This window comes from Nothobranchius furzeri, chromosome 5, assembly GCF_043380555.1.
Source record: "Nothobranchius furzeri strain GRZ-AD chromosome 5, NfurGRZ-RIMD1, whole genome shotgun sequence".
NCBI lineage: Eukaryota > Metazoa > Chordata > Actinopteri > Cyprinodontiformes > Nothobranchiidae > Nothobranchius > Nothobranchius furzeri.
Window position 1 is genome coordinate 7,955,781 of NC_091745.1, and position 21,287 is coordinate 7,977,067.

Here is a 21,287-nt window from a genome sequence, read left to right on the forward strand (position 1 = left end):
ACTGCCGGATTTCAGCTTCTTTAAAGCCTGAAAATATGAGCGTGGTGAAACGTTTCATCATGAGGAGGCTGCACACAACACTGAACAACAAGATAAACAACAACAGCTGCTGCAGCGGTAGCACTTGTGTTGATTAACGAATAGCCTGCAAGTTTAAATAAAATAGATGGGATTACAAAGACGGATGCTAAAGGAAACGGAAGAGAGGCATTACAAAGCGCTAACGTAGTAGCTACACTTGTTAGCTTTGGTCAATGTGCAAAATGATGATGACTGCGCCAGTCAACACACAGACTACTTTTTCATGTCTAAACGTGTGCAATCAGCCTTTTGATCAATAACAAACTCAACGGAGAAACGATCATTAAAAGTTATTTGTCTTTATTTTATGATATTTTTTATGTTTCCAGGGGTCACCAGCAACTTGGCAACATCTCTTCTCTCCCCTGGCTCTCCATTGTGCAAGGACATCGCATAAATCATCACATTCAAAAGTCACAGAGTGCCTCATTTCCTAATAACGTCACCCTGCTTCTTCATCTGTGCAAAACATAATCTGCAAACTACGCCAGCAAGAAGAAACTAATAAAGTACATCTCAGCTACCAAAGTCAGTGTTGCATCAAGTTTAGATCAGTTGTTCTGAAAAACTAACTTTCAAAACTTCTCATAGTGCTACTCAGTTATCTCACAAGGCCAATTCAAGTAGGATTTTTGTTTTAAATAAGTACTTTGCACCATTATGGCCTCCACGATGCATTCGTCCGAGCCAGACATCCCAGACAACCACAAAGAGAGTTGGCTGGCTTTACTTTCTGCTGCAGAAATATACAGCCAGAAATCTGGCTGTGACCTGGCCATACTCACAGCCTGCAAGAAGTTCCGGCCACCAGCTGGAGAAGGGGAAGGAGTGAAAAAACAGGAGAGCGGCACCACCTTTCCGAGGGAGTGTGATTTCTCCTATAATGTGTGGGGTCAGGGCTTTCTGGCTGAATCGGCACGCCGCTACATGGACGACATCGGAGTGCTGCATTCCACGACCATGCTAACAGCCCAAAAGCATGCTCGCCAAGCTGGGGAGGATGGAGGAACCAAGCTGATGGTTGACTTGACCTCTGACCCCGGACAGAGAGGGGTGAGTGGGCTGTTTGTGCTGCACGTCTCACTGAAGCCATTCACTCAAAAAGGTTCACATGCATATTGTGTTTAATTCTGTGTCAAAGTTGCAGAGCTTTACAGGCGATGCGGGAGTGGGCGGAGTCAGTCCAAACGGCAGGCTTTACCCTCAAAGCTACCCTTCGATCTACAGCTCAGACACAGCGGCCGTGCATGGCGGTGGGCAAAACTGTAACCGAGAGAAGGGTCGGGAGAGGAGTGTGCTGGACATAGAGCAGGAGAGACAAACGTCAGGGATAGTGGATTTGGAAGAAGAGGGTGAGGAGGTGGAAGAGGAGGAGGACATGGATGAGAGGCGACCCTATGGGAATGAAAGTGCCGGTGAGGAATGAGACACTGAGCTGTTGGTGTGATTCAGAAGGTTATGGTGTGTTTTCACAGGGAATGTCACTGTAAACAAACTCCGTTTGATCTAGAGTTTGTTGTTGGTAACCTCACACGTCCTACGAGTGACACTAAGCTGACTTTTATTCCACTTTAGGTGTATTCTCTATGGACGAGGACTCTATTTCTCGGGACTGTGAGCCCTTCTTTGAATCTGACGGGGAGGAGGAGAGCACTGATGGTGAGACATTTGTTACACCTTGTGTCATTTTTCTCTCTAATGCAACATTACATAATCCTTTGAGTTTCCTTTTCCTCCTGGGTCAGGCTCACTGAGTGAGGACGCCCCTCCACCACCTCGGGGCATGGCCATGGGTCAGTCTGCGTTCTCGTCTCGTCACGCCCACCACATGGCTTTGGCTCGCTCCCTGCCTGTGTCTGTTCCAGTGTGGGGCTGCAAAAGCAACAGAGCTGCTCAGGGAGACAGCAACAGTGGTGAACGGGTGAGCACGCAGAGGGAGAGAGCTGCTAGGTTTCTGCATCGCAAAGATCTCAATTGGGTCTCCACTAAATGTGTAAAACAAAATCTCACATCGATAAAGTGCTGGAAAAATGGTTTTACGTACACATCATGCATTTCTGTTGGTTATATAGAAAAATAGATGTGTGCTAAAGAAAAATTACCTTCATGATGCTTTTAGGTGTCACTTGATCCTGACATATTGTATTTATCTACTTGTGACGACCAGAAAAACTTATTTTTACAGGAAAGCACGAACAGTCAAAGGTGTGGTTCACTCGTCCAGTCAATACGTCAGCAGTGGTCTCTAGTAGGAATTGATGCCTTTTAAGTTGTAATCTGGGGAAACAAAGATCCAGTGTACTAGTTTCAGGAAGTAGAAGTGAGTCACATCAGAGCTGAGCTTCAGATGACAGGATTTGGACTCTTATTTACTGATTTGTGGACATCTCACCTCTGATTGGATAACAACAACAAAATTCTCCCACTGACTCCGTTTGCACTGAGACATGGATCAGGGTTTCCTCCAGAAAACCTGCTGGCCCGGCGGACCATGCGTGCGGGGAAGTTGCACGGTTTGTTCTGCTGCCATCCGTGACAGCAGAGGAGGGGCGTGTGGCTCATTTCGCTACGTCTTCCGTGATCATGGGGGTGGACGCTTGGCCTGGCGGGGGAGCAAGCAAGGCCAGATGACCCGCCAGGCTTTTAAAGCGGTAGAGGAAACTCTGTGGATCAATCAGTCAATCAAGGCTTTATTTATATAGCGCCTTCATTACGGGAGGTCAAGGCGCTGAAGAACAAAATACAGTCATAAAAGAAATTAAAACATTAAACATGAAACAACAGAATTAAAAGCAAAAAAAAAATCCAAATTGCATAAAAGTAAGCAAACTTCAAGCATGTTCAGGAAATGCTGAATGAAAAAAAGGGTTTTCAGGCGACTCTTAAAGACAGGCAAAGAAGTAGACCGCCTAATTGACTGTGGGAGCTGGTTTCAGAGTGACAGCGCTAGAAATGAAAAAGCCAGGATGTTTTATCTCCACAAATAACTCAAGCCTGGAGGAGTTCTGCAGTGTGGTGGAGTTGCTAATGGTAAAAGTTAGCTACTAGTCGAGGCGTTCTCTGCCGTTTCCTGGACGCCAAACCAACAACAGCCTTTCCTGTCGTGAATCAAAATAGGAGAGTCCATAAATGCTGAGTGACGGTGTGACGTAGATCTGTCAGGCTTTTCAAATCCTAGAGTTTCACTGTCTATTTTCTATCAGAAGCTAATGCAGGAGATAGGTGTAGGAGACTATTTTCATGTTCAGCCTGCATGAAAAACCCAGATTGACTGCAGAAACAATCATTAAAAGTGTTTTTTCTTTGTTCCACACCTTTAAACACATTAGAAACATTTCAGACATATCCTGAACGTTGAATTAATTTGTGTAAAGATTGTTTTTATTAACGTCTTTATCTCTGTCTCTAAGGTGGGCTGTGCCGATCTGGAGCACATCGCCGCGAGTATGAAGGCCCTGTTGGTCCCTGGAGCCACCGATGGGACGGAGATGTTTGGTGCACTGCCACGGCCTCGTCTCAACATGGGCGACTTTTCGCTCAAGCACTGAGCAGGGAGAGGGGTGAGGCAAACAGAGAGAGGGACAGAAAGAAACCCTGAATAATCTGGAAAATGTGACGTTCAGTATGTGAAACAGTGTAAAAACTAGTACCTCCAGTTATTATATTGATCACTAACCAAAATAAATGGCACACGCTTTACAGGAGAAACAAAATGTTATCAACACTAATAACATTTGCAACACTACCAACCCCCACTGTCTCATAACATTTCACAATACTGGCTTCTACCAACCGCAACACTAGATGTGGAATGAGCCTCGGGTTGTGTGGCCCACAGCACAGCTGGGACTCTGGGACTGGATGAGAAGTGGTGTGACCAAGTCTTGGGATGTTCTTACTACCTGTGATGTCATGAGGTCTTTGAGAGAAAAGATGACGTTGTGGCTGCTTCATGGTCAGGTCTGGTGCTCCTGCAGCTACTTGGAGATCATTTCAGCTCTAACGCAGAAATCTTTCGGAGAAATGTGGCAAATAATTGTTATTTCTTTTGTTAAGAAAAACGGTATTTCTTCCTATTTTTCAGAGATTGATAGAAAAACCTAAATGTTGGGAAGCTAGAATCAAAAACATGCAAACTATCTGGGATTTAAATCCACTAAAATCACACATCGTCGCCTTTAAAGCTCCGTAACTGGTGGGTAAATGCGTGCAGACATTTAAGAAAGGCGAGTCATTCTGCTCATGTCGTTTTATGTTTTTCTCGCTGCCAAAAATGGCTGATTACTCGACTACGGTTTAAGAAGTGGCTGGTTTAAAAGTTACTTCTTCAAAAATATAAAACAGCTGTAACCTTACCTTTAAATGTCAGCTTCAGTGTGTTACATTTAAGTCATGAAACCCCTATTGTGCGAGCTTTAAACGGGACTTTAGTTGACGTTTGAACACAAAACCTGAGATTCATGACTGGTTTTTGTAATCTGCCGACATGTTTGAGACGATTCCTGCTTTTACACGCCTGACTGAAATGAACAAGTCAGTTCTATTGAGTTATGGTACATAAACCAGGTGATGGAGCTGGGAAATGTGTGAAACTGGTGCTGATTGCCAATTTAAAAATTCTTGGAATCATTTGACTGGGTATGGAGTTATACTTGGAGCAAAAACACGCTTGAGCAGCTGTAAGAACCTTGTTTGTAATTTAAACACCAGAAGTTTTTAAATCTCAAATGAACTATTTTTGAAAGCCAACTATTTTATATTGCCCCTTATTTAACGCCAGCATATAGGGGAGTGGATTTCTTTTCCTTAAACCAAAATAAAATAAAAACACAACCTTTGTGAAGATCAGTGAGGCTGATATAATGAAATACCTTCTCTTAGCAGGTTGCAAATGAAGCCAAGCTTTGGGATTTTGCTGCCAAATGAACAAGGAGGATAAATATATCAGGTCTATTAATAACATGTTTTCTCACATTGTTCATGAAGTAAAAACTTATTAAAGATTAATCTGTAACCAATGTGAGACCTCGACAAGCAGAAAAACACCAAAAACTTTAATTTATCGGCAGAGTAAGAAATTGCTCATAATTGTAATTTAAAAACATTGATTAGTCATAGAAATCAGAACCCTGCGTGGGTCCAGCTTCATGTTTATTTAGATATCAGAGCTGAAGGGTATTTTTGTTTGCATCAGTCTGTTGGATTTAAAGTAATTTTACCAAAATTCTCTGTTTAAAAAGATAAGTTCTGTCTTTGTGTTTCAGTTCCTGCTCAAAAATAACAATTTAGTCATTTTTGTCATCTCCAGTCAGTATCAGCTCAGGTGACCAACAGGCTCTGTGTGTTTTCTTCTACGGAGCAGAAAGATGGCGGGTTTAACATGAAACTTATGGCTTTTGTAAATGTGAGCAGAAGACACCAGCACCTTCTCATTACATGCCTACTTTTTAATTTCTCCAGTGAATGACTGACTGTCAGAATGATTGTAAACCAATTCTGCTTTATAGGTGATGGTATTCATTTTTGTTTCATTTGCTTGAATGTGTTGTTGAAATGCCTGAAAGAGAGAGAGAGAGAGAGGGAGAGATGGTTTAAAAGTCTACCTGTTTGATATTTCAAAAATGGTTAAATGTTCCGTTAAGTACTTTTATGTTTCAAATAAAGGAGCAACACCAAGAGGAAAGACTTCTTTCTATAGACAGTTGTGTTAATTTTCTTGTCCTGTAGGGGGTGTTGGTGAGCTGCATGAGTTGAAGCAATGCACACACACAGATGTGGGTATAATTACACAGAAGTAGAGTTTATTGGCTACATTCAGCAAATAAAAAAATACAGACACAACTGTCAAGGTAAGTGTAATGAAAACACACAGTTTTACCATTCTACAGATAAGAAAAGCACAGAAACAATATGAAATGAAGCATTTATGCATGTTTGGATGTGATCTGAACTCTGTAAGCTGTTTTCATGCATTCCCATACAGCACAAACAATCTACTCCTTTCCAAGCTTCTACTCTTGTTCCCCAAGCATCACAATATTTGATTTTAATCCCCTGGCATTTTTCTAAAAATATGTTTGCCAACCACAAACACTAATTTCACTGACCAGTCACTCACTGCCCCTGTTTTCGGAGAAGGCAGGAAGAATTTGTGCCAATCCAGAACCCTGGGAAAGCCTTCTCTGTCAACTTGGCCTTGAACTTGTGGATTAGTTGGACCTCCTCAGCCTCTCCCCCCACTGAGAGGAACTTAATGATGCCGGCCGGCTGGTCGACATAAACACCTATGGTGATGGACTGGGGGAGCTGGATGTCAATGTTGTCACCATTGTGCCAGGCTTGGTAGCAGGAACCTGACCAGCCAACGCCCCAAGAGCTGCTGTTCTCACCAAGGCCGCAGGGCCCCTCCTGGCTCTTCCGGGGAGCACTCTCAGAGACCACTCCGATCACCACCCAACCGTCATAGTCCACCTCCCAGTACCCTCGATAGCCCTGCAGCCCTTCCTTACAAAGTACCTGAAAGATAAGAAATGGCAAAGCTAGTGTGAACATTAGAATGAAAGACGAGGCCTCGAGTTTGAAGTGAAAGGGAATACTAAAGGAAGGTATCCAATCCCAGGACAACCACTCAATGTACCTTTTAGGTGATCATTCGTTCATATTTGTACTATAATTGTTGGAAATTATGGATCGCCTGATTTGCTAGTCCCCCCCCCCCCCCCCCCCCCCCCGGCCGCTTGGTGCATTACGCACAATGCATGATGTGCATGAACACGGCCCTCTAGCTGGCCAACAGAGCTAAAACACATTGTTTAACAATTATTATTCTCATGTTATGTACTTTATCCTAATACATATGTATATATGTATTTTTTTAAGACTTGTTCATAAGAAATGTCGCCAACTCAGCATCAGTCTAGGTACCTGTGCAAATGTGTACACACACTGTTACTGACATCTGTATGTAAACAGATGTCCAACGCTATTAACTGGTAATGAGCAGCACTCAATTCAAATTGCAAGCAGCGCTATGGGATGGGCTTAGCATAAACAGGATGTATTACATCATAGTACATGGTAATACTATCTACTGATTAAAAAAAAACAATTCCTGGAAGGGGAGAACTCCAGATTTCTACTTTAATTTAGGTAATGGAAAAAAGTGCCATAGTAATAGTCTCCAACAGCAGCTGAATTGCATTCTCCCTGAGATAATCCTGACAAACGTCCACTACACAGAGCAAATTTCACAATTTTTTTTCTACTGACATATCTCAAAAACTACACATAGGATCTGTCATATTCTGTAAATTTTGTATGGGAGTAGCAGTAGCTGAAGAGTTTGATGTATAATATGTGCATGGTATGCAAAGGTTGTGTCAAGTAGGACCTATACCGATAATTTTCTATATTATATTTTAATGCCAATGCTGATAATTTTGGACATCCCACATTATTTGTGCTCATTTTACTGCCAGTCACCAATACTTTGGAGTTTTGCTACTGTAAAACTGATAGTTTGCAGCAGTGCAGTTACTGAATGTGCAAAATGCCTGAATTTGTTTTTCAAAATAAAAAAATTCAGAGCATAGTAAGATCTGTGTAGGCGGGAACTTTAATTCAGATGAGTTTGAGAATTGGTAGAATAGTTTTTTTGACCACTGTGCTTCACTACCATCTAACAGCATTCTTAGTGCACTTTTGAAGGTTTGCATATATGCTGATGATCATGTTTTGTGAGCATTAAGCCTTGGTTATTTTTCAAAAATACGAATAATCAAAATGTGAATGCAATGGCTCCTTGTTAGTAATATTATGGTACTTGAAATAGGTTTGTGAGCTTGTAATAAAACTTTATGCCTGAAACAACTCAGGACTTTAGCATTTTAAGCTTCTAATGAAAGTGTTTCCCCATCCATCTCCAGGCCTTACCTGTGGTGAGTGGTCAAATCTCTCAGGCCTGTTGGGATACGGACAGACTGCATCAGCTGTACGAGCCACCTTAGAGCCACCCTCAGAAATCCACAGAAGCTTCTGTGCGGTTTTATCATCCAGAGAAACAGGGAGCCAGTCTGAGCAGATTGTAGGGGTAAAAATGAAGGCAGAGAATGGAAGCATGAGGGCAGTGATTTAAACAAATTGTGTTAGCTCCAAAAAAATGTCATCAAGATAGTTGTGCATTGAGCTAAATGACTTTCTGGAAGCTCAACTGGATGTAGAGAGGCTGCTGAATCTGAATTAAAAACTTTGTTTGCTGATTTTAGACTTTTTCCCAGACTAATACATGTTTAACGAGAAAATCTTGGAATAAAAACAGAGGTGCCTTATTTCTTTTGTTTGTTTTTAGAATTAACATTTTGAAACTAAAGCACATTTTTGCAGTCAAACCCATATGTGACAGTGTGAGCGTCCTGTCACAATGTCCCGATTGATCACGCGCCCTGGCTACTTGGCCAAGGGGCTGTCCCTTTGGCTGACTGGTTAGAGCGTATGACTCTCACCCGGGAGTCTGGGGATCGAATCCGGCCCGGGCCCTCGTTTCTCCACCTTGCCACATTTGGCGTTGTTGGCAGGATCCATGTAGTACTGTCAAGTAGGTCCATGGATGTGAAGTTTGTGGCAGCCTGTGCGGGAGCACGAGGACGTGCTTGTGGAAAGAGGGGGGAAGATGTGACAGTGTGAGCGTCCTGTCACAATGTCCCGATTGATCATGCGCCCTGGCTACTTGGCCAAGGGGCTGTCCCTTTGGCTGATTGGTTAGAGTGTATGACTCTCACCCGGGAGTCTGGGAATTGAATCCCGCCCGAGCCCTCGTTTCTCCACCTTGCCACACATAGTAAAACGTTCATCTTCTAAACATACTTTCAGTCCATTCACTTGGTACAACCAAGGTACTGTGGGACATCACACCCTTGTGTGGCCTGGCTGAAGACACATCTAATCACGCCTGTAAAGACATGCCAGTGACGCTGGGTGGTGGCCTCGCCTTCTACCTACAAGCCCCCCGTGTCACTGGCATTTTTCAGTTCTCACGCTCTTCACCTCGCTGATAACACGTAAGTACAAAGAAACTATTGTTAGCTATGCTATTGAAAATTGCTCACTGGAGTTGATTCTGCAGCCCTCTGGTCAGTGCTCATCCACCAAGGGCTACCTTTTCATGGCTCTTTAAGCTTTCTGCCACTGTGCTCGTTCGCTTCTGCCACTCGTCTTTGTGTTGCACCATGAGCACTGTGTTAGATTCCGCTAGGTGAAAGTCTGCTTCGCGTCTTTTTCTTCAGGGCTGTGGGTTTTTTCTCCACAAGAAGCACCTGCACGACACCTGTCCTGTCTGCCTGTGGATTCTTCATGCCAAGAGAGTGCTCACAGACCCAGAGACGTGCAAGTTCTGTCGCTAGCTCCATTGTCCCACACTCGATCAGCACATGAACTTCCTCCAATGTGTCCTGGGGGACGCTGCGGGTTTGCAGCAGGGCCCTATGCTCTCCGAGTCGGCTCCTGCGGCTTTGTACAGCTCAGACGCTAGCGGTCTTGCAAGGCTGGTGAAGGTTTTCAGTCATACAGGTTATGGTAATCCAAAAGTGTTTAAATGAAGGCAACTGGACTTCTTTTGTTTCTTGAAGACATGAAGAGTGGACCTGCTATTTACCGTCTGTGCAGTGCAGGTTTTCCGCTGTACAGCTGGAGAGGTTTTAGCGGGTCCAGGTCACCTGGACATGGAGCTCAGAACGCCTGTCATAAACAAGGTGCGGAGCCATTCCGCTCCACTAGAATGCAATGGTGCCATCACAACAGTGTTGAGCAGCCAGGTTACTGAGAACCTTTCTCTGGCATGCATGCGCTGTGTCCCGCTGGGTCGAGTGCACAGTTACCGCCGATTACAATCCCGGGTCGGACCACCTGTGTTCACTGCGGTTGTGCACAATATTATGAATGCAGGTGCAGTGGTCATGTTGAGAGAGGAAATTTAGGCTGTTAACAAAAAGAGCTGTTCGAGCAGTTCCCCTCAAGTAAACAAACAAGATGTGGCAAGGTGGAGAAACGAGGGCCTGGGCAGGATCCAATCGCCAAACTCCCGGGTGAGAGTCATGTGCGCTAACCAGTCAGCCAAAGGGATATCCCTGTTGTGACAGTGTGAGCGTCCTGTCACTGTATCCCGATTGATCATGCGCCCTGGCTACTTGGCCATGGGGATGCCCCTTTGGCTAACTGGTTAGCACGCATGACTCTTACCCGGGAGTCTAGGGATCGAATCCCACCCGGACCCTCGTTTCTTCACCTTGCCACACTGTGGCTAAGTAGCTAGGGCGCATAATCAATCTGGATACAGTGTCAGGATGCTCACCTTGTCACAAAGGGTTGATACAACCATTACTTTGTTGTCCCGAAAAGAGGTGGAGAGCATCGTCCAATTCTGGATTGGTGTATACTAAACAACTATTTGTGCAGGTACAGTTTTTTAAAATGCTAATGCTCAAGCAGCAGCCAAAGGCCATCAGCCATGGAGATTGGTTTGTTCCAATCAATCTCATGGATGCATATTTTAATGTGGAGATTCATGCCAATCATAGGCAGTTCCTGTGCTTCACATTTGAAGGGCAAGCCTACGAATATTTGGTTCTCCAACTCGGATCAGCCCTAGCTCCCTGCACCTTTTCCAAATGCCTGGAAGCTGCTTTAGCACCTCTCATGCCTACTGCACACTGGAAGCAAAAGTGGCGCGGAACGGCAGTGGAATGGTTTACTCGCAACAACCACTGCACTGAAGTGCACACCGGGAGACCCTCACCAGCGAAGCGGCTTCTCTGCCGTGCTCCTCATTCAACTTGTGTGATCGTGCAATCCCACAAGACTTCAGGTCACGTTTTGTTTATGCAATCTGCCATTAAACCAAAATGAACAAATCCCGTTTGATATCTCTGTTTGATGTCATATATGATGTTGTTCTTCTACAAAGCCATGAAAACACACCACTGCACTTCTGGAAGGATGTTGTGAGTTAATAAGCCATTAGGTCTCGCTGCAATACTTTTATTAAGAAAATTACTGGGGATTTTACACTGAAACTGTGTGTGATTTACTGTCTAGCCCTGTGTTGATTGCAGTAATTGAAGCATCCTAGAAGCGGCTCGAGGAAAAAAATAGAATCCGATCCTTTCTTTAGCGATGCGGCGTGCCACTTCTGAAAATTGCTGCGTCGCAGCTGGTTTGTTAAACTCCATAGATTATAATGGATTCTATTTGAAGCAGTGCCATTCCACTGCCATTCTGCGCCGCTTTTGCTTCCAGTGTTCAGTAAAGGTCAGAGAGAGCGGCATCCGCTTTCTTCCCTACTTGGACAATTGGGTTCTGGTAGCGGGTTCTCGGTTGCGTGCGGAGGCTCATGTTTCCCAGTTTCTTTCTCATGTTTGAGCCCTAGGCTTTCCTCCGTAGATTATAAGATGAGGTCCCTAGAACCGAGCCAGAGTGTTTCCTTCCTCAGACTAGAAATATGTTCTTGGTTGGTAAGACTCTCGGGTCACTGGATAGCCGCGTTTCACAGCCACATGACCCACTTCCAACTGGGAGCCAAACTAACACTCCTCACAGCTTTACAGCTGGTGGGCATGATAGCTTCCACTATAGCCATGGTGCCTCTCGGTTGGTTATAGGTGGGGTGCGACACTTCCAGCATTGGATACGCTTTCACAGTCTCTGTCCCTCGTGTCATCTTTACCGGAAGTTGACCATCCCCAGGGCCTACATAGTGGCTGTTCTCTCATAGAGAACCAGGTTGCTCCACCAGGGTTCTCCAATTGGAAGGGTGTCCAAGCATGTGGTGGTGGCCACAGATGCTTCTGTGAAAGACTGGGGGGCTCTGTATGAGGTTATAGCAGTAAGGGACATATGGTCCCCAACACAATTGGGGTTCCGTATAAACTATCTAGACCTGTCAGCCATGTGTCTGGCCCTAATACTTTTCAGTCATTACCTGAGAGGCCAGCATGTGCTAGAACTCTCTCTTCCTCTGAAAAATCTGACCCACGCATCGCTATATTAGTGCAATCAGAATTTCCTGTCTCAGAGCAGCTTATGTCCCCTGTTGCATGACCCATGGGATAGACCTGCTCTCCAGTGATGGACCTCTGGCAAGGTAATGGAGGGTTCACCGACTTGTGGTGTCCCAGATCTGGACATGGCTTGGCAGGATGGTGGTGGTTGATCTGTTTGGGTCACTTGCAAACACACACATACGAAAGATCAGACCATACCTAACACAACATGCCACCCAGCTCCTGGTGCAATCTACTGTCATCTTCCGCCTCGATTACTGCAATGCCCTTCTAACTGGCCTTCCAGCCTGTACTGTGAGACCTCTTCAAATGGTCCAGAACGCAGCGGCACGTGTGGTCTTCAATCAGCCAAAAAGAGCACACATCACCCTTCTGTTCATTGAGCTCCACTGGCTACCGCTAGCAGCACGCATCAAATTCAAATTGCTAACACTAGCATACAAAGTCCGGGATGGTACGGCTCCCATCTACCTGAATCCTCTTGCAAAGGCTTACGTCTCGGCCCGGCCGCTCCAGTCATCACAGGATCGTCGGCCAGCAGTGCCTACACCACGCTTAGGACAATCCAGACTCTTCTCATGCATCGTTCTACAAATGTGGAATGACCTTCCAAGCACTACCAGAACAGCGGCTTCCTTTTCAATTTTCAAGAAACTTCTGAAGACCCTGCTCTTCAGAAAGCATCTTCTTAACTAGCACCTTCCCTGCACCCGTCCCCCCCTCTCTACTGTCCACTCCTTTGTTCCCTCCTCTCCATGATTGATGTCAAGTTGTTGTTATTGTTATTTTTAGCCTCAAGGGCAACATCTGGCAGAAACGTCTGTCTCAAGCCCAGGGAGAGATGCTGCACCCTCATCCACACTTGTGGAAACTACAGGCATGAAAGTCTTCCCCTGGTTGTGGTGGATACTGTTCAGAGCTCGAGAGAATGCACCACTAAGGGTCTATATGCCTGTAGGTGGAAAGTTTTTGGGAGTTGTGTCTGAGCAGGTCCATGGTTCCTTCGCAGAACTCCAACTGGAAACAGCAACTGGACAAGGGCTTATCATTCTCCACTTTGAAGCTCTACCTGGTGGCCATTTCTGCTTGGCAAGAGTCTTTTAACAGGGCTTTCCTGTGGTTTCACCCTTTTACTTTATGGTTCTTGAAGGGATTTCACAAGCTGAGGCCTGCTGTTAGACTTTCTGTCTCTTCCTAGGATCTCATTTTGGTTCTAGGGGCCCTCTGTGGTCCTCCATTTGAGCCAATTAAGTTGGTTGACACGAAGTTCCTATCTTATAAAACAGCCCTGCTCTTTGCCCTGGCATCGGCTAAGCGGGTTGGGGATCTTCATGCTCTTTTGTTTTACTCTTCCTGTCTGCAAATTTCAACAGACGAGTCTAGGGTTGCTCTGTGTCCAAATACTGCACATATGCCCAAGGTCATCCCACTGACCTACGATTCCAGGAGAAGAGGAGGTTGCATTGCATGTGCTCGCTTTGTACAGGCTTATGTGGACTCCAGTTTTCCGACTATCAAGCCAGCTGTTTGTGTGTTTCGCCAAACCCTCCAAGAGTTAAGCTTTGTCAAGGCAAAGACTTTCTCATTGGACTGTGGAGGCCATTTCCCTGTGTTACAGTGTTAATGGCTCTCAGCTGCCCCAAGGGGTCAGAGCGCACTCTACTAATGGTATGGCCAATTCAGGGGAGATGTTTTTAGGGCGTTTCAGGCAGTGTTGTTTTTGGCGGGCATCTTAGATTTAGTCTTAGTCTTGATGACAAAAATGCATTTTAGTCTTAGCCAGTTTTAGTCGACTAAATCTCGAAAAGGTTTTAGTCTACATTTTTGGTTTTAATTGTACAAAACATGAAACAGAGTATTATTCTCTAACAAATGATTTTATAGGTCAGACACGTCTGAGCTACTGGAGTGAGTTTTATACCAACATCTGTTGGTGAAGTTTCTCAGTCATCCAGGTCATGGTAATCCAAAGTGTTCAAATGAAGGCAACTGCATCCGAGGAAACACAACAACTCCCTCTCAATAGAGGCCAATGACTCATCAGGGGATGGAGAGGCAGGGTACCCAGAGAAGTTTTGGCTCATTAAATAACAACTGACAACCACATCTTATAAGCTTGACTCTCCCATATTCCAGTTAGAATTGACAAAGCTCCTCGGATGAGAAGTGAAACATCTTCAAGAAACCAAAGAAGTCCAGTTGCCGTCATTAGAACCCTTTGGATCAAACCAATGTCATGTATTTTATGGCAATGGGACACAATATCAGCTGACCTACATTTTGTAAAACAATAATCCCCCGACTGGCATCATTTTTTAAACTTTATTGATGATAACAATAGTGTATATAATTTATTAATGCAGATCTGTGCATCATTCTGTAGCTTTTCCTTAAGTTCATAGATCCTTGGTATTGTTACACAAAACGTTCCACAGTCGTTTCTGAAATAAACTTTCTTGATTTTAACTTTCACCTCTCCAGAAAGATTTTTTATTGTACACTGTTCATTAAAACAGTTTCCAGGAACAAATAAGACATATAATATAAATGATGTGAGAAAGATTAATAGTAAAATGTCCCTAATTATTCACAAACATTTATAATTCTTTAATCATCATAGCATTTTTTTATACTTCATTCAATAATTTTGTGATTAATTAGAAGCATTAAGGGCATTGAGTGGCCTTACGTTTCATAAAGTCAGCCCTGGTTGTTGGTTCAGGAATATTTGGCTCATAAGGTGGTACCTTTTCTGAGGAGGAATGGAAGAAGTTGATTAAAATGCAGGAGTTCAGATGAAAAAAATAACATGCATAGATGATCTTTAGTTATGTTATTCTTTACCTTCTGCAGCACTGCTTCCTTTTCTTCCTGAATCGTAAAAAGAAGAAGTTGTAACATCAGCCCAAGAGTGCACGAGTAGAATTACAATACAGCTACTTGAGATTCTTCTCACTTGGGCTTATATAACAAAGGACTGAAATGTAAAACACTCGGGGTGCTATCGCTGGTTACTTTAAACCTTTTCATCTTTCTGTGAGCTTCTCATTCATCAAAGCTGCTGCCAGAGACACTCATCTGCAGTAAATCACCTGCCGCTCCCAACTTTCTGCAGATCACAGATGTGTACTTGTGTGCAATGTCATCTCCGTACTGATTCATGAAACACCTTCCAAAGCTTAAGTTATCTACATAAATAACACAGAGCCATGAGTCTATTTGTTAAGAACAGACGGTGTTAGTTTCACTTTTATGGCCACACTCACTCATTATTTCAGTAAATTTGCCATGAGTCAATTTCTGTGTAAAAAAAAGCTCTTGTGCTGTTTCAGGAGTAGAAGTTTGTCCAAGGAGTGGGAGCCGTTAAACAGGATTTCAAGCCTTGCTCATTGATATTCATGATATGCAAATTTATTGCATTTCCATCAATTCCTTCCTCAGCTGCTCTCTCTTGGGTAAAGAATGGAATAAACTCAAGCAACACAGGTCAGAGCATGTTCCACCAAGAGTTGCTAATGCTAATGGTTAGCTTCTCTGCTAGCTGAGTTGCAGTTGCAAGCTAAGGTGCGAGGCCATGTATACAAATTTTCTTTGTGACATAGATGATACTGACCCAATTTTCTGACCCAATCTTTTTCCAGTCTATTTCCTTTTGGCAGCTATTGCAGGAAATATGGGTTTAACAAAATTTTTACATTCAGCCTGCATGATGTGACACCCAGTGAACCCTAACCCTTTATATTTTTTGTAAGTTGAGGTACCCAAGCACATCTGAAGGTATATTTGGCATGTGGTTGGTGAAGCACATTTAGGCAAAAAAAAAAAAAAAAAAAAAAAACCTAAACCCAACACATCCACACTATCAGCTCATCCAAGCAGCTACAGCTACTATAGCGAATCTGCCAACATGCTAGGTTTTGAACGCAAACTGACCGAAACACCCCCACCCGGTATCTTCCCCGAGACGCTTCTGCTGGAACCGGAAACTATCGAGGCTGGATGAAACGAGATAATGCTAAACACCAGTTGCCATTTTCTACTTCCAGAAGTCTTTTGATTTCAATTGCTGTTTTTCTTTTTGGGACTTTGTTTGTTTGTTCTAAAGTTGAAGTGGTAGCAACCGACTGTTTCTCCTTCTCTGATATTATTGAGCAGAGAACTCCTCACACCAGTGGTGTTCTGTTGCTAAATATGTGAGTGTGTGATGAGTGGAGGACTCAGAAAAGTGTGGCAGTTCAACTAGACCAGTGGTCCTCAATAGACAGCCCGCAGGCCAGCCCCGCGGGCCCCCTCTTTGTGGCCCCCAAACCCTGCGCGCAGCCCTCCACCCCCCATGTTTCAAGGGGTCTATAGAAGCTTTTATACAGTGCAAGGGGAATGATTTAGGCATACAGTCCCTGGGCTGATCATGAACTCTTCCTTGTTCAAGTAAGACTTTACCAACGGATGGCCATTAGTGTCAAAAATCCTTGGGAGTGCAACCTCCAGCAAAATAACAAGAACATCATATTACCTTTCATCACTTGCAATGAGTGAAGAGGTAAATATGTAAAAGAACAATGTTTATGAATGCTGAAAGTTTTGTAACCATTTGTTACAAATCAGTAAATGCATTCTGTCCTCACGGGCTTCCATAGAAGGAAACATGGCATCCAATATGGCGTCGCCTAGAGACTTAGGCTCAATCCCCATACTCGCACTTGCACCCTTGTGCCCTTCAATTGTGCGTTCCTAGCCAGGGGTGCAAGTGAGAAGGGTGTCCTGATTCTCAAGTTGCAAATTTGACCACGCCCCCATTGCACCCTTAATCTGCACTTCACCCAAGTCCACAGCGATGTAGACCTCGGGCAAGGGTATCACTCACAAGTCATTGCTGCAGGAGAAAAGAGTCAAGTTCCTTTTTCTGAAAATATGTATTTTCCAGTAAAAGTAGTTAATTTTAGGACGATTAGTTGATGCTCCAAAACGTTTAGACAAAGCAGCAATACATGTAAATTTATTTCAAATAACTGTTTGGCTGTTTGTTTAAAAGTTGTTAATAAAGGTTTTTGAAAGAAGTATCACAGTGACCAGCATCCCGGCATGGTTGAAGCGAACACTTCAGGTAATTTTGGGTAAATTCAGGTAAATTCAGTAAGCGATATCCAACTCAAGACCAGTTGGATGACAGAATATGCCAGATTTGTGTCAGATCCCTTGTGGATGGCTGTTTATACTCAGGGGGATCAGCAGGACAGCCTCGTGGAGATCAACAGATACTCTATGGGATTGATGAGTTGACTTCCCAGCTATAGAGACATAGAGGACACAGAACAGACTGCGAGCGATGCGAGGCAGGAAAATATTCAAGGGCACCAGGCCATAAAAATAAAAAATAAAAAAGTGATAACATTTATGCAAAGCTATTTCTCGGAAGACGTTTGAGGTAGCAGCTTCACAAGGTCCGAGATGAATAATGTTTCTGTGATGCGTGTTTTGATTTAGATCCACACCGGTGCCGATCTGTTTGAGCACATGTTCAAAAGAATTAACAGCTCAGCACAGTCCAGCTGAAAGGTCAGCAGTGAATCTCCAGATGATTCATGGGAGCTGTTTGTGTTGGACAGCCATGAAGTAGACTTTCCTCTCCCAGATTCCCATCTCAGTTGGACAGAGTGACATTATCTGCACAGATCAGGTTCAAAACATCTCACAGAGACAGCAAGATCAGAGGATAGTGAGATTAGGAAAATGAGGGAGGTGTAGCCAAGACCCATCCCTGTGGTTCCTGTCAAGTGTCATGATCTCCTGGCTGGGAGCCAGTTGTGATGGGACAGCTATAAACTGCACGGAGGATGGATGAAGGATTCTTGGAAAAGATTTGTATGATTATCATATTAAACCTTTTAAGGAGTTAATACAAGCAGAGGGAATCCCGTTGGCTTCAACAGGAAGCATCCAAATTGAATTTTCCAGTCATGTTCAGAGAGTTTTTATGCTTCACTAATCAGATGGTCTTATTGGTTTATTTGATTTGCCACATTTCTTGTACAGCCATTTAACAAAGTAAACTTCTGACGCAATAAATTACTTGATATTTCAAAATGTGACGAGCATCCTGTGTTACAAAACGTCTCAATCAAGCAGCCATAAATAACCCCAATATGAGCTTTTGCATTTTGGTACTAGGATTACTGTGCAGCATTTCACACTTAATTACGGTGGCGGCCAGTGGAGGGTTTAGTAACCACTGGTAATGATGGTGGCTTGGGTTACGGTAGCTGTTATGCATGGATTAAAGGATATCCTAAAACAACAATCGGGAGTCAAAAGACCATCAAATAAAAATTCTACCTGTTAGAGGACGGGTATGAGTGCTGAGACAGGTGTGTGTGTGTGGTTAGTAGTGGTGGGGGTGGGGGTGGGAACATGAGACCAGATAAAAATATGAGCTCTGAAACCTGGGCTGTGACACTGGAACCATCACTGGCAGGATAGATTTTTGTTTTGTTGACATGATTAATAGACCAGAGGACACTGGCAGAATCCAACGTGAGGATGGATGTTTGGCTCATGGCTGAGCAGCAGGGATGGTCAGCAAATGGACATTTAATATCAAATGCACACTATTGGAAACATGTAATAAACTGGGTATAAAACACGTTGACAAGCAATAAATCACAGCACATAGCTCTGAAATTATGGCTAAAACATAATGAACAAAAGATGTGATGTGTGTCGATGTGTTAATGAAACGATCCGCTGCAAAAAGGTTGAGTAGAATAAACGTTTAGGTGATATGCAATCTTCTGAAGTCAAGTCAAGAGATGCAGCAAATGCAGAAATTATAGATGTAATCAATGAGCACAGGATATATGAATGTTAAAATCGTGTTTTTGGTGGAAACTGCACCATGTTGCTGTGTGAACGAGCCTAATCTGATGCAGCAACACCCCTGATTTCTGATGGGTTAATGGGCTTCACAGGTGGATAAGCTTCCTTACCTGCTTTCTTGGGAACCGGCATGGTTCTCTCGGTGCTCCTGGTGTTGTTTGGCATCAAAGGGAAGAGTTGTGGTGAAAGTGCACTGTGGTTAATCGGAGGGTCACTTTTATGAACTTCCAAATGAGTGGGGAGGGGGATAAAGGATGGGGTAGGAGGGAACACGTACGGGTTCTGGTCGGATCGGGTTGAACAGACACCCAAAAGGATGGTCCTGTTACATGAAACTTATGAGCCTTTCTACTTGGAATCAAACTGGAGGAGAAAGGTAAGCACTGAGTATATCCCAACTACGCACACATATTCACATACCAAGCACGTGCACCAGGACACTCCCCAGATGATGTGAAATGACGACAGAATTTTGAGTTTGAACAAACCAAACTGCAGGCTTGTGCTCTTTACGGCTCTCCGAACTTGGAATGAATAGGTGCTAACTCTTAAAGCAATGATGACACAAGCTGTTGGCCCGGATTCATCGTCTGTGTGGAGAGTCTGAGGCGTCAGTATGTGAGACAGAAGCCAGTTTCTCACCATGGAGCTGTCATCAATCTGAGATCCCATCAGTCAGTAGCATGCAGGCATGTTCGTGTAAGAGACTGAGGGTAATGTGTACCAAACTGCTCATAGCATAAACATATTTTTAGTATGAACGCATTAAATTCAGTTTTAAATGTAGTTATCTGTATGAAACATTTCTTAGACATTATAATGAATGTATATCTTGCTAAAAAGCGTGACGTTCTTTATTCTTCCTCAAAGTACTCTTTGAACTTTGGCTGCTTGGTAACATGAACACGAAAAGCATGAAGTGTGTCAAAAACCAGGTCTTTAAATTTAAGAGAATAAAAGCCCACCCAAATCCCAAAGAGAAATTTTCAGCTGAACATCTATTCTATGACAGATTTTCAGCTTATGTCTCTAACAAGCACCTTGGTGCTAAAATACAAGTTTGCAAATCTTGTTTTTTAGCACCTAAAGATCATTTTTAAGGTGCAATATGTAAGAATGACGTTCAATGGTCAAATCTGGGTACAGCAGTACATTTTTATAAACAAATAGATACTTTGTCACCCCTGTTCTGTGGGTTTTGTGGCTGTTGCCCATTTTGGATCATCACCAGAAGAAGACAGGTGCCACCGGGCCCTCCGACCACCACCAGCAGGCAAGGTGGGTTAAGTGCCTTGCCCAAGAACACAACGACAGCATTCTCTGGTCAGAGCCAGGATCAAACCTGCAACAGGCATGGTTTCATTGTAACCTCGGTTATTAGACATTAGACTGTTTTGTGATGATTTCACCGTAGAATTCTTACACATTGCTCCTTTAACTTGGTTCTTGTCTGATGTGTGTCAACACAAAACAAGCTCATGTATTTTTCTTCCTGAGAGATTGCAATTAAATGAAGTAGACTGAAAAAGAGATAAAAACAAAGTCAGGACTAAAAGGGAAAGACTGACTGAAAGGAACGGATTAACACTTTTGTTAGATGTTTGGATTTGCCATCTGCAAAAGTGAAAAGGTTGTGATAAAATCAAACTTTAGGTAGTTTTTTGAAATCCAAAAGTCATTTAAAAATGAATAATTCATGTTCTGAACTGAAACTGTGTCCAGCTACACACAGCATATTTAACTGTCATCACTTAAAAAATGCCCTCAGAACTAAAAATGCTAATCTGATGCAAAACCCATCTTTATTACATGAGTAAGTTCGTTTTTGGTTTCAGGATAAAATGTGACTTTTTTTCTCAGCTCAACTGATTCTTACGGAAATAAGTGGCTGTCATGAGAAAGCGCCTGACTGTTGTCAGAGGGAGGATTTTAATAAAGCGTGAGCACCTAACTTGCACCAGTTTACCAGACTCCCTCTGTGTGAGACATGAAAACAAATGTCAACACCTGCCTCCTGCTGCTGTCGCTGACCATACTGTACCATGATGACCTCTGGATGTGTTTAGGGGCTGCTATATTATTCACTCAGCGACTACTGTGTAATATTGCAGTGACCATTACCACTGAGCCTGGCTGGTAAAAGCCCTATCAGGCTAAAGATACGGCACAGCTGGACTTGGGGGGGGGGGGGGGGGGACACTGTGAAAGCCTGCTGGGAGGCTTTTCAGATCTGTCAGGATGATGTCATGTTATAGTTTACTTTTCCTTCACTGGTTGATT

General features: G+C 43.6%; 2 protein-coding genes across 2 annotated transcripts; one reads left to right on the forward strand and one right to left on the reverse strand.

The window, feature by feature from the left end:
• The first annotated feature begins 508 nt into the window (after window positions 1-508).
• On the forward strand, window positions 509-3,780 carry akt1s1 (AKT1 substrate 1 (proline-rich)). Its single transcript, XM_015948718.3, has 5 exons — window positions 509-1,134; window positions 1,223-1,496; window positions 1,657-1,740; window positions 1,827-2,002; window positions 3,492-3,780. The coding sequence occupies exons 1-5, from the start codon at window positions 742-744 to the stop codon at window positions 3,627-3,629; spliced, it is 1,065 nt and encodes a 354-aa protein (XP_015804204.3). The 5' UTR covers window positions 509-741; the 3' UTR covers window positions 3,630-3,780.
• A 2,080-nt stretch (window positions 3,781-5,860) lies between these two features.
• Window positions 5,861-19,496, reverse strand: zgc:195001 (tripartite motif-containing protein 16). The gene is made up of 6 exons (XM_070551390.1): window positions 19,428-19,496; window positions 19,118-19,329; window positions 14,979-15,005; window positions 14,824-14,886; window positions 8,014-8,153; window positions 5,861-6,597 (listed from the first exon to the last, which is right to left on the reverse strand). The coding sequence occupies exons 2-6, from the start codon at window positions 19,170-19,172 to the stop codon at window positions 6,196-6,198; spliced, it is 687 nt and encodes a 228-aa protein (XP_070407491.1). The 5' UTR covers window positions 19,173-19,329; window positions 19,428-19,496; the 3' UTR covers window positions 5,861-6,195.
• Between the last annotated feature and the right edge of the window lie 1,791 nt (window positions 19,497-21,287).

Excerpts from the sequence above, each read along its gene's own strand:
- akt1s1 (XM_015948718.3), top strand. The coding sequence starts at position 742 with ATGGCCTCCACGATGCATTCGTCCGAGCCAGACATCCCAGACAACCAC. Across the intron at positions 1,135-1,222 it reads CTGACCCCGGACAGAGAGGG|TTGCAGAGCTTTACAGGCGA; the intron begins GTGAGTGGGCTG and ends TCTGTGTCAAAG. Across the intron at positions 1,741-1,826 it reads GGAGGAGGAGAGCACTGATG|GCTCACTGAGTGAGGACGCC; the intron begins GTGAGACATTTG and ends CTCCTGGGTCAG.
- zgc:195001 (XM_070551390.1), bottom strand. The coding sequence starts at position 19,172 with ATGCCAAACAACACCAGGAGCACCGAGAGAACCATGCCGGTTCCCAAG. Across the intron at positions 8,154-14,823 it reads CAGGGCTGACTTTATGAAAC|ACTGGCTCCCTGTTTCTCTG; the intron begins GTAAGGCCACTC and ends CAATCTGCTCAG. Across the intron at positions 6,598-8,013 it reads GATTTGACCACTCACCACAG|GTACTTTGTAAGGAAGGGCT; the intron begins GTAAGGCCTGGA and ends CTTATCTTTCAG.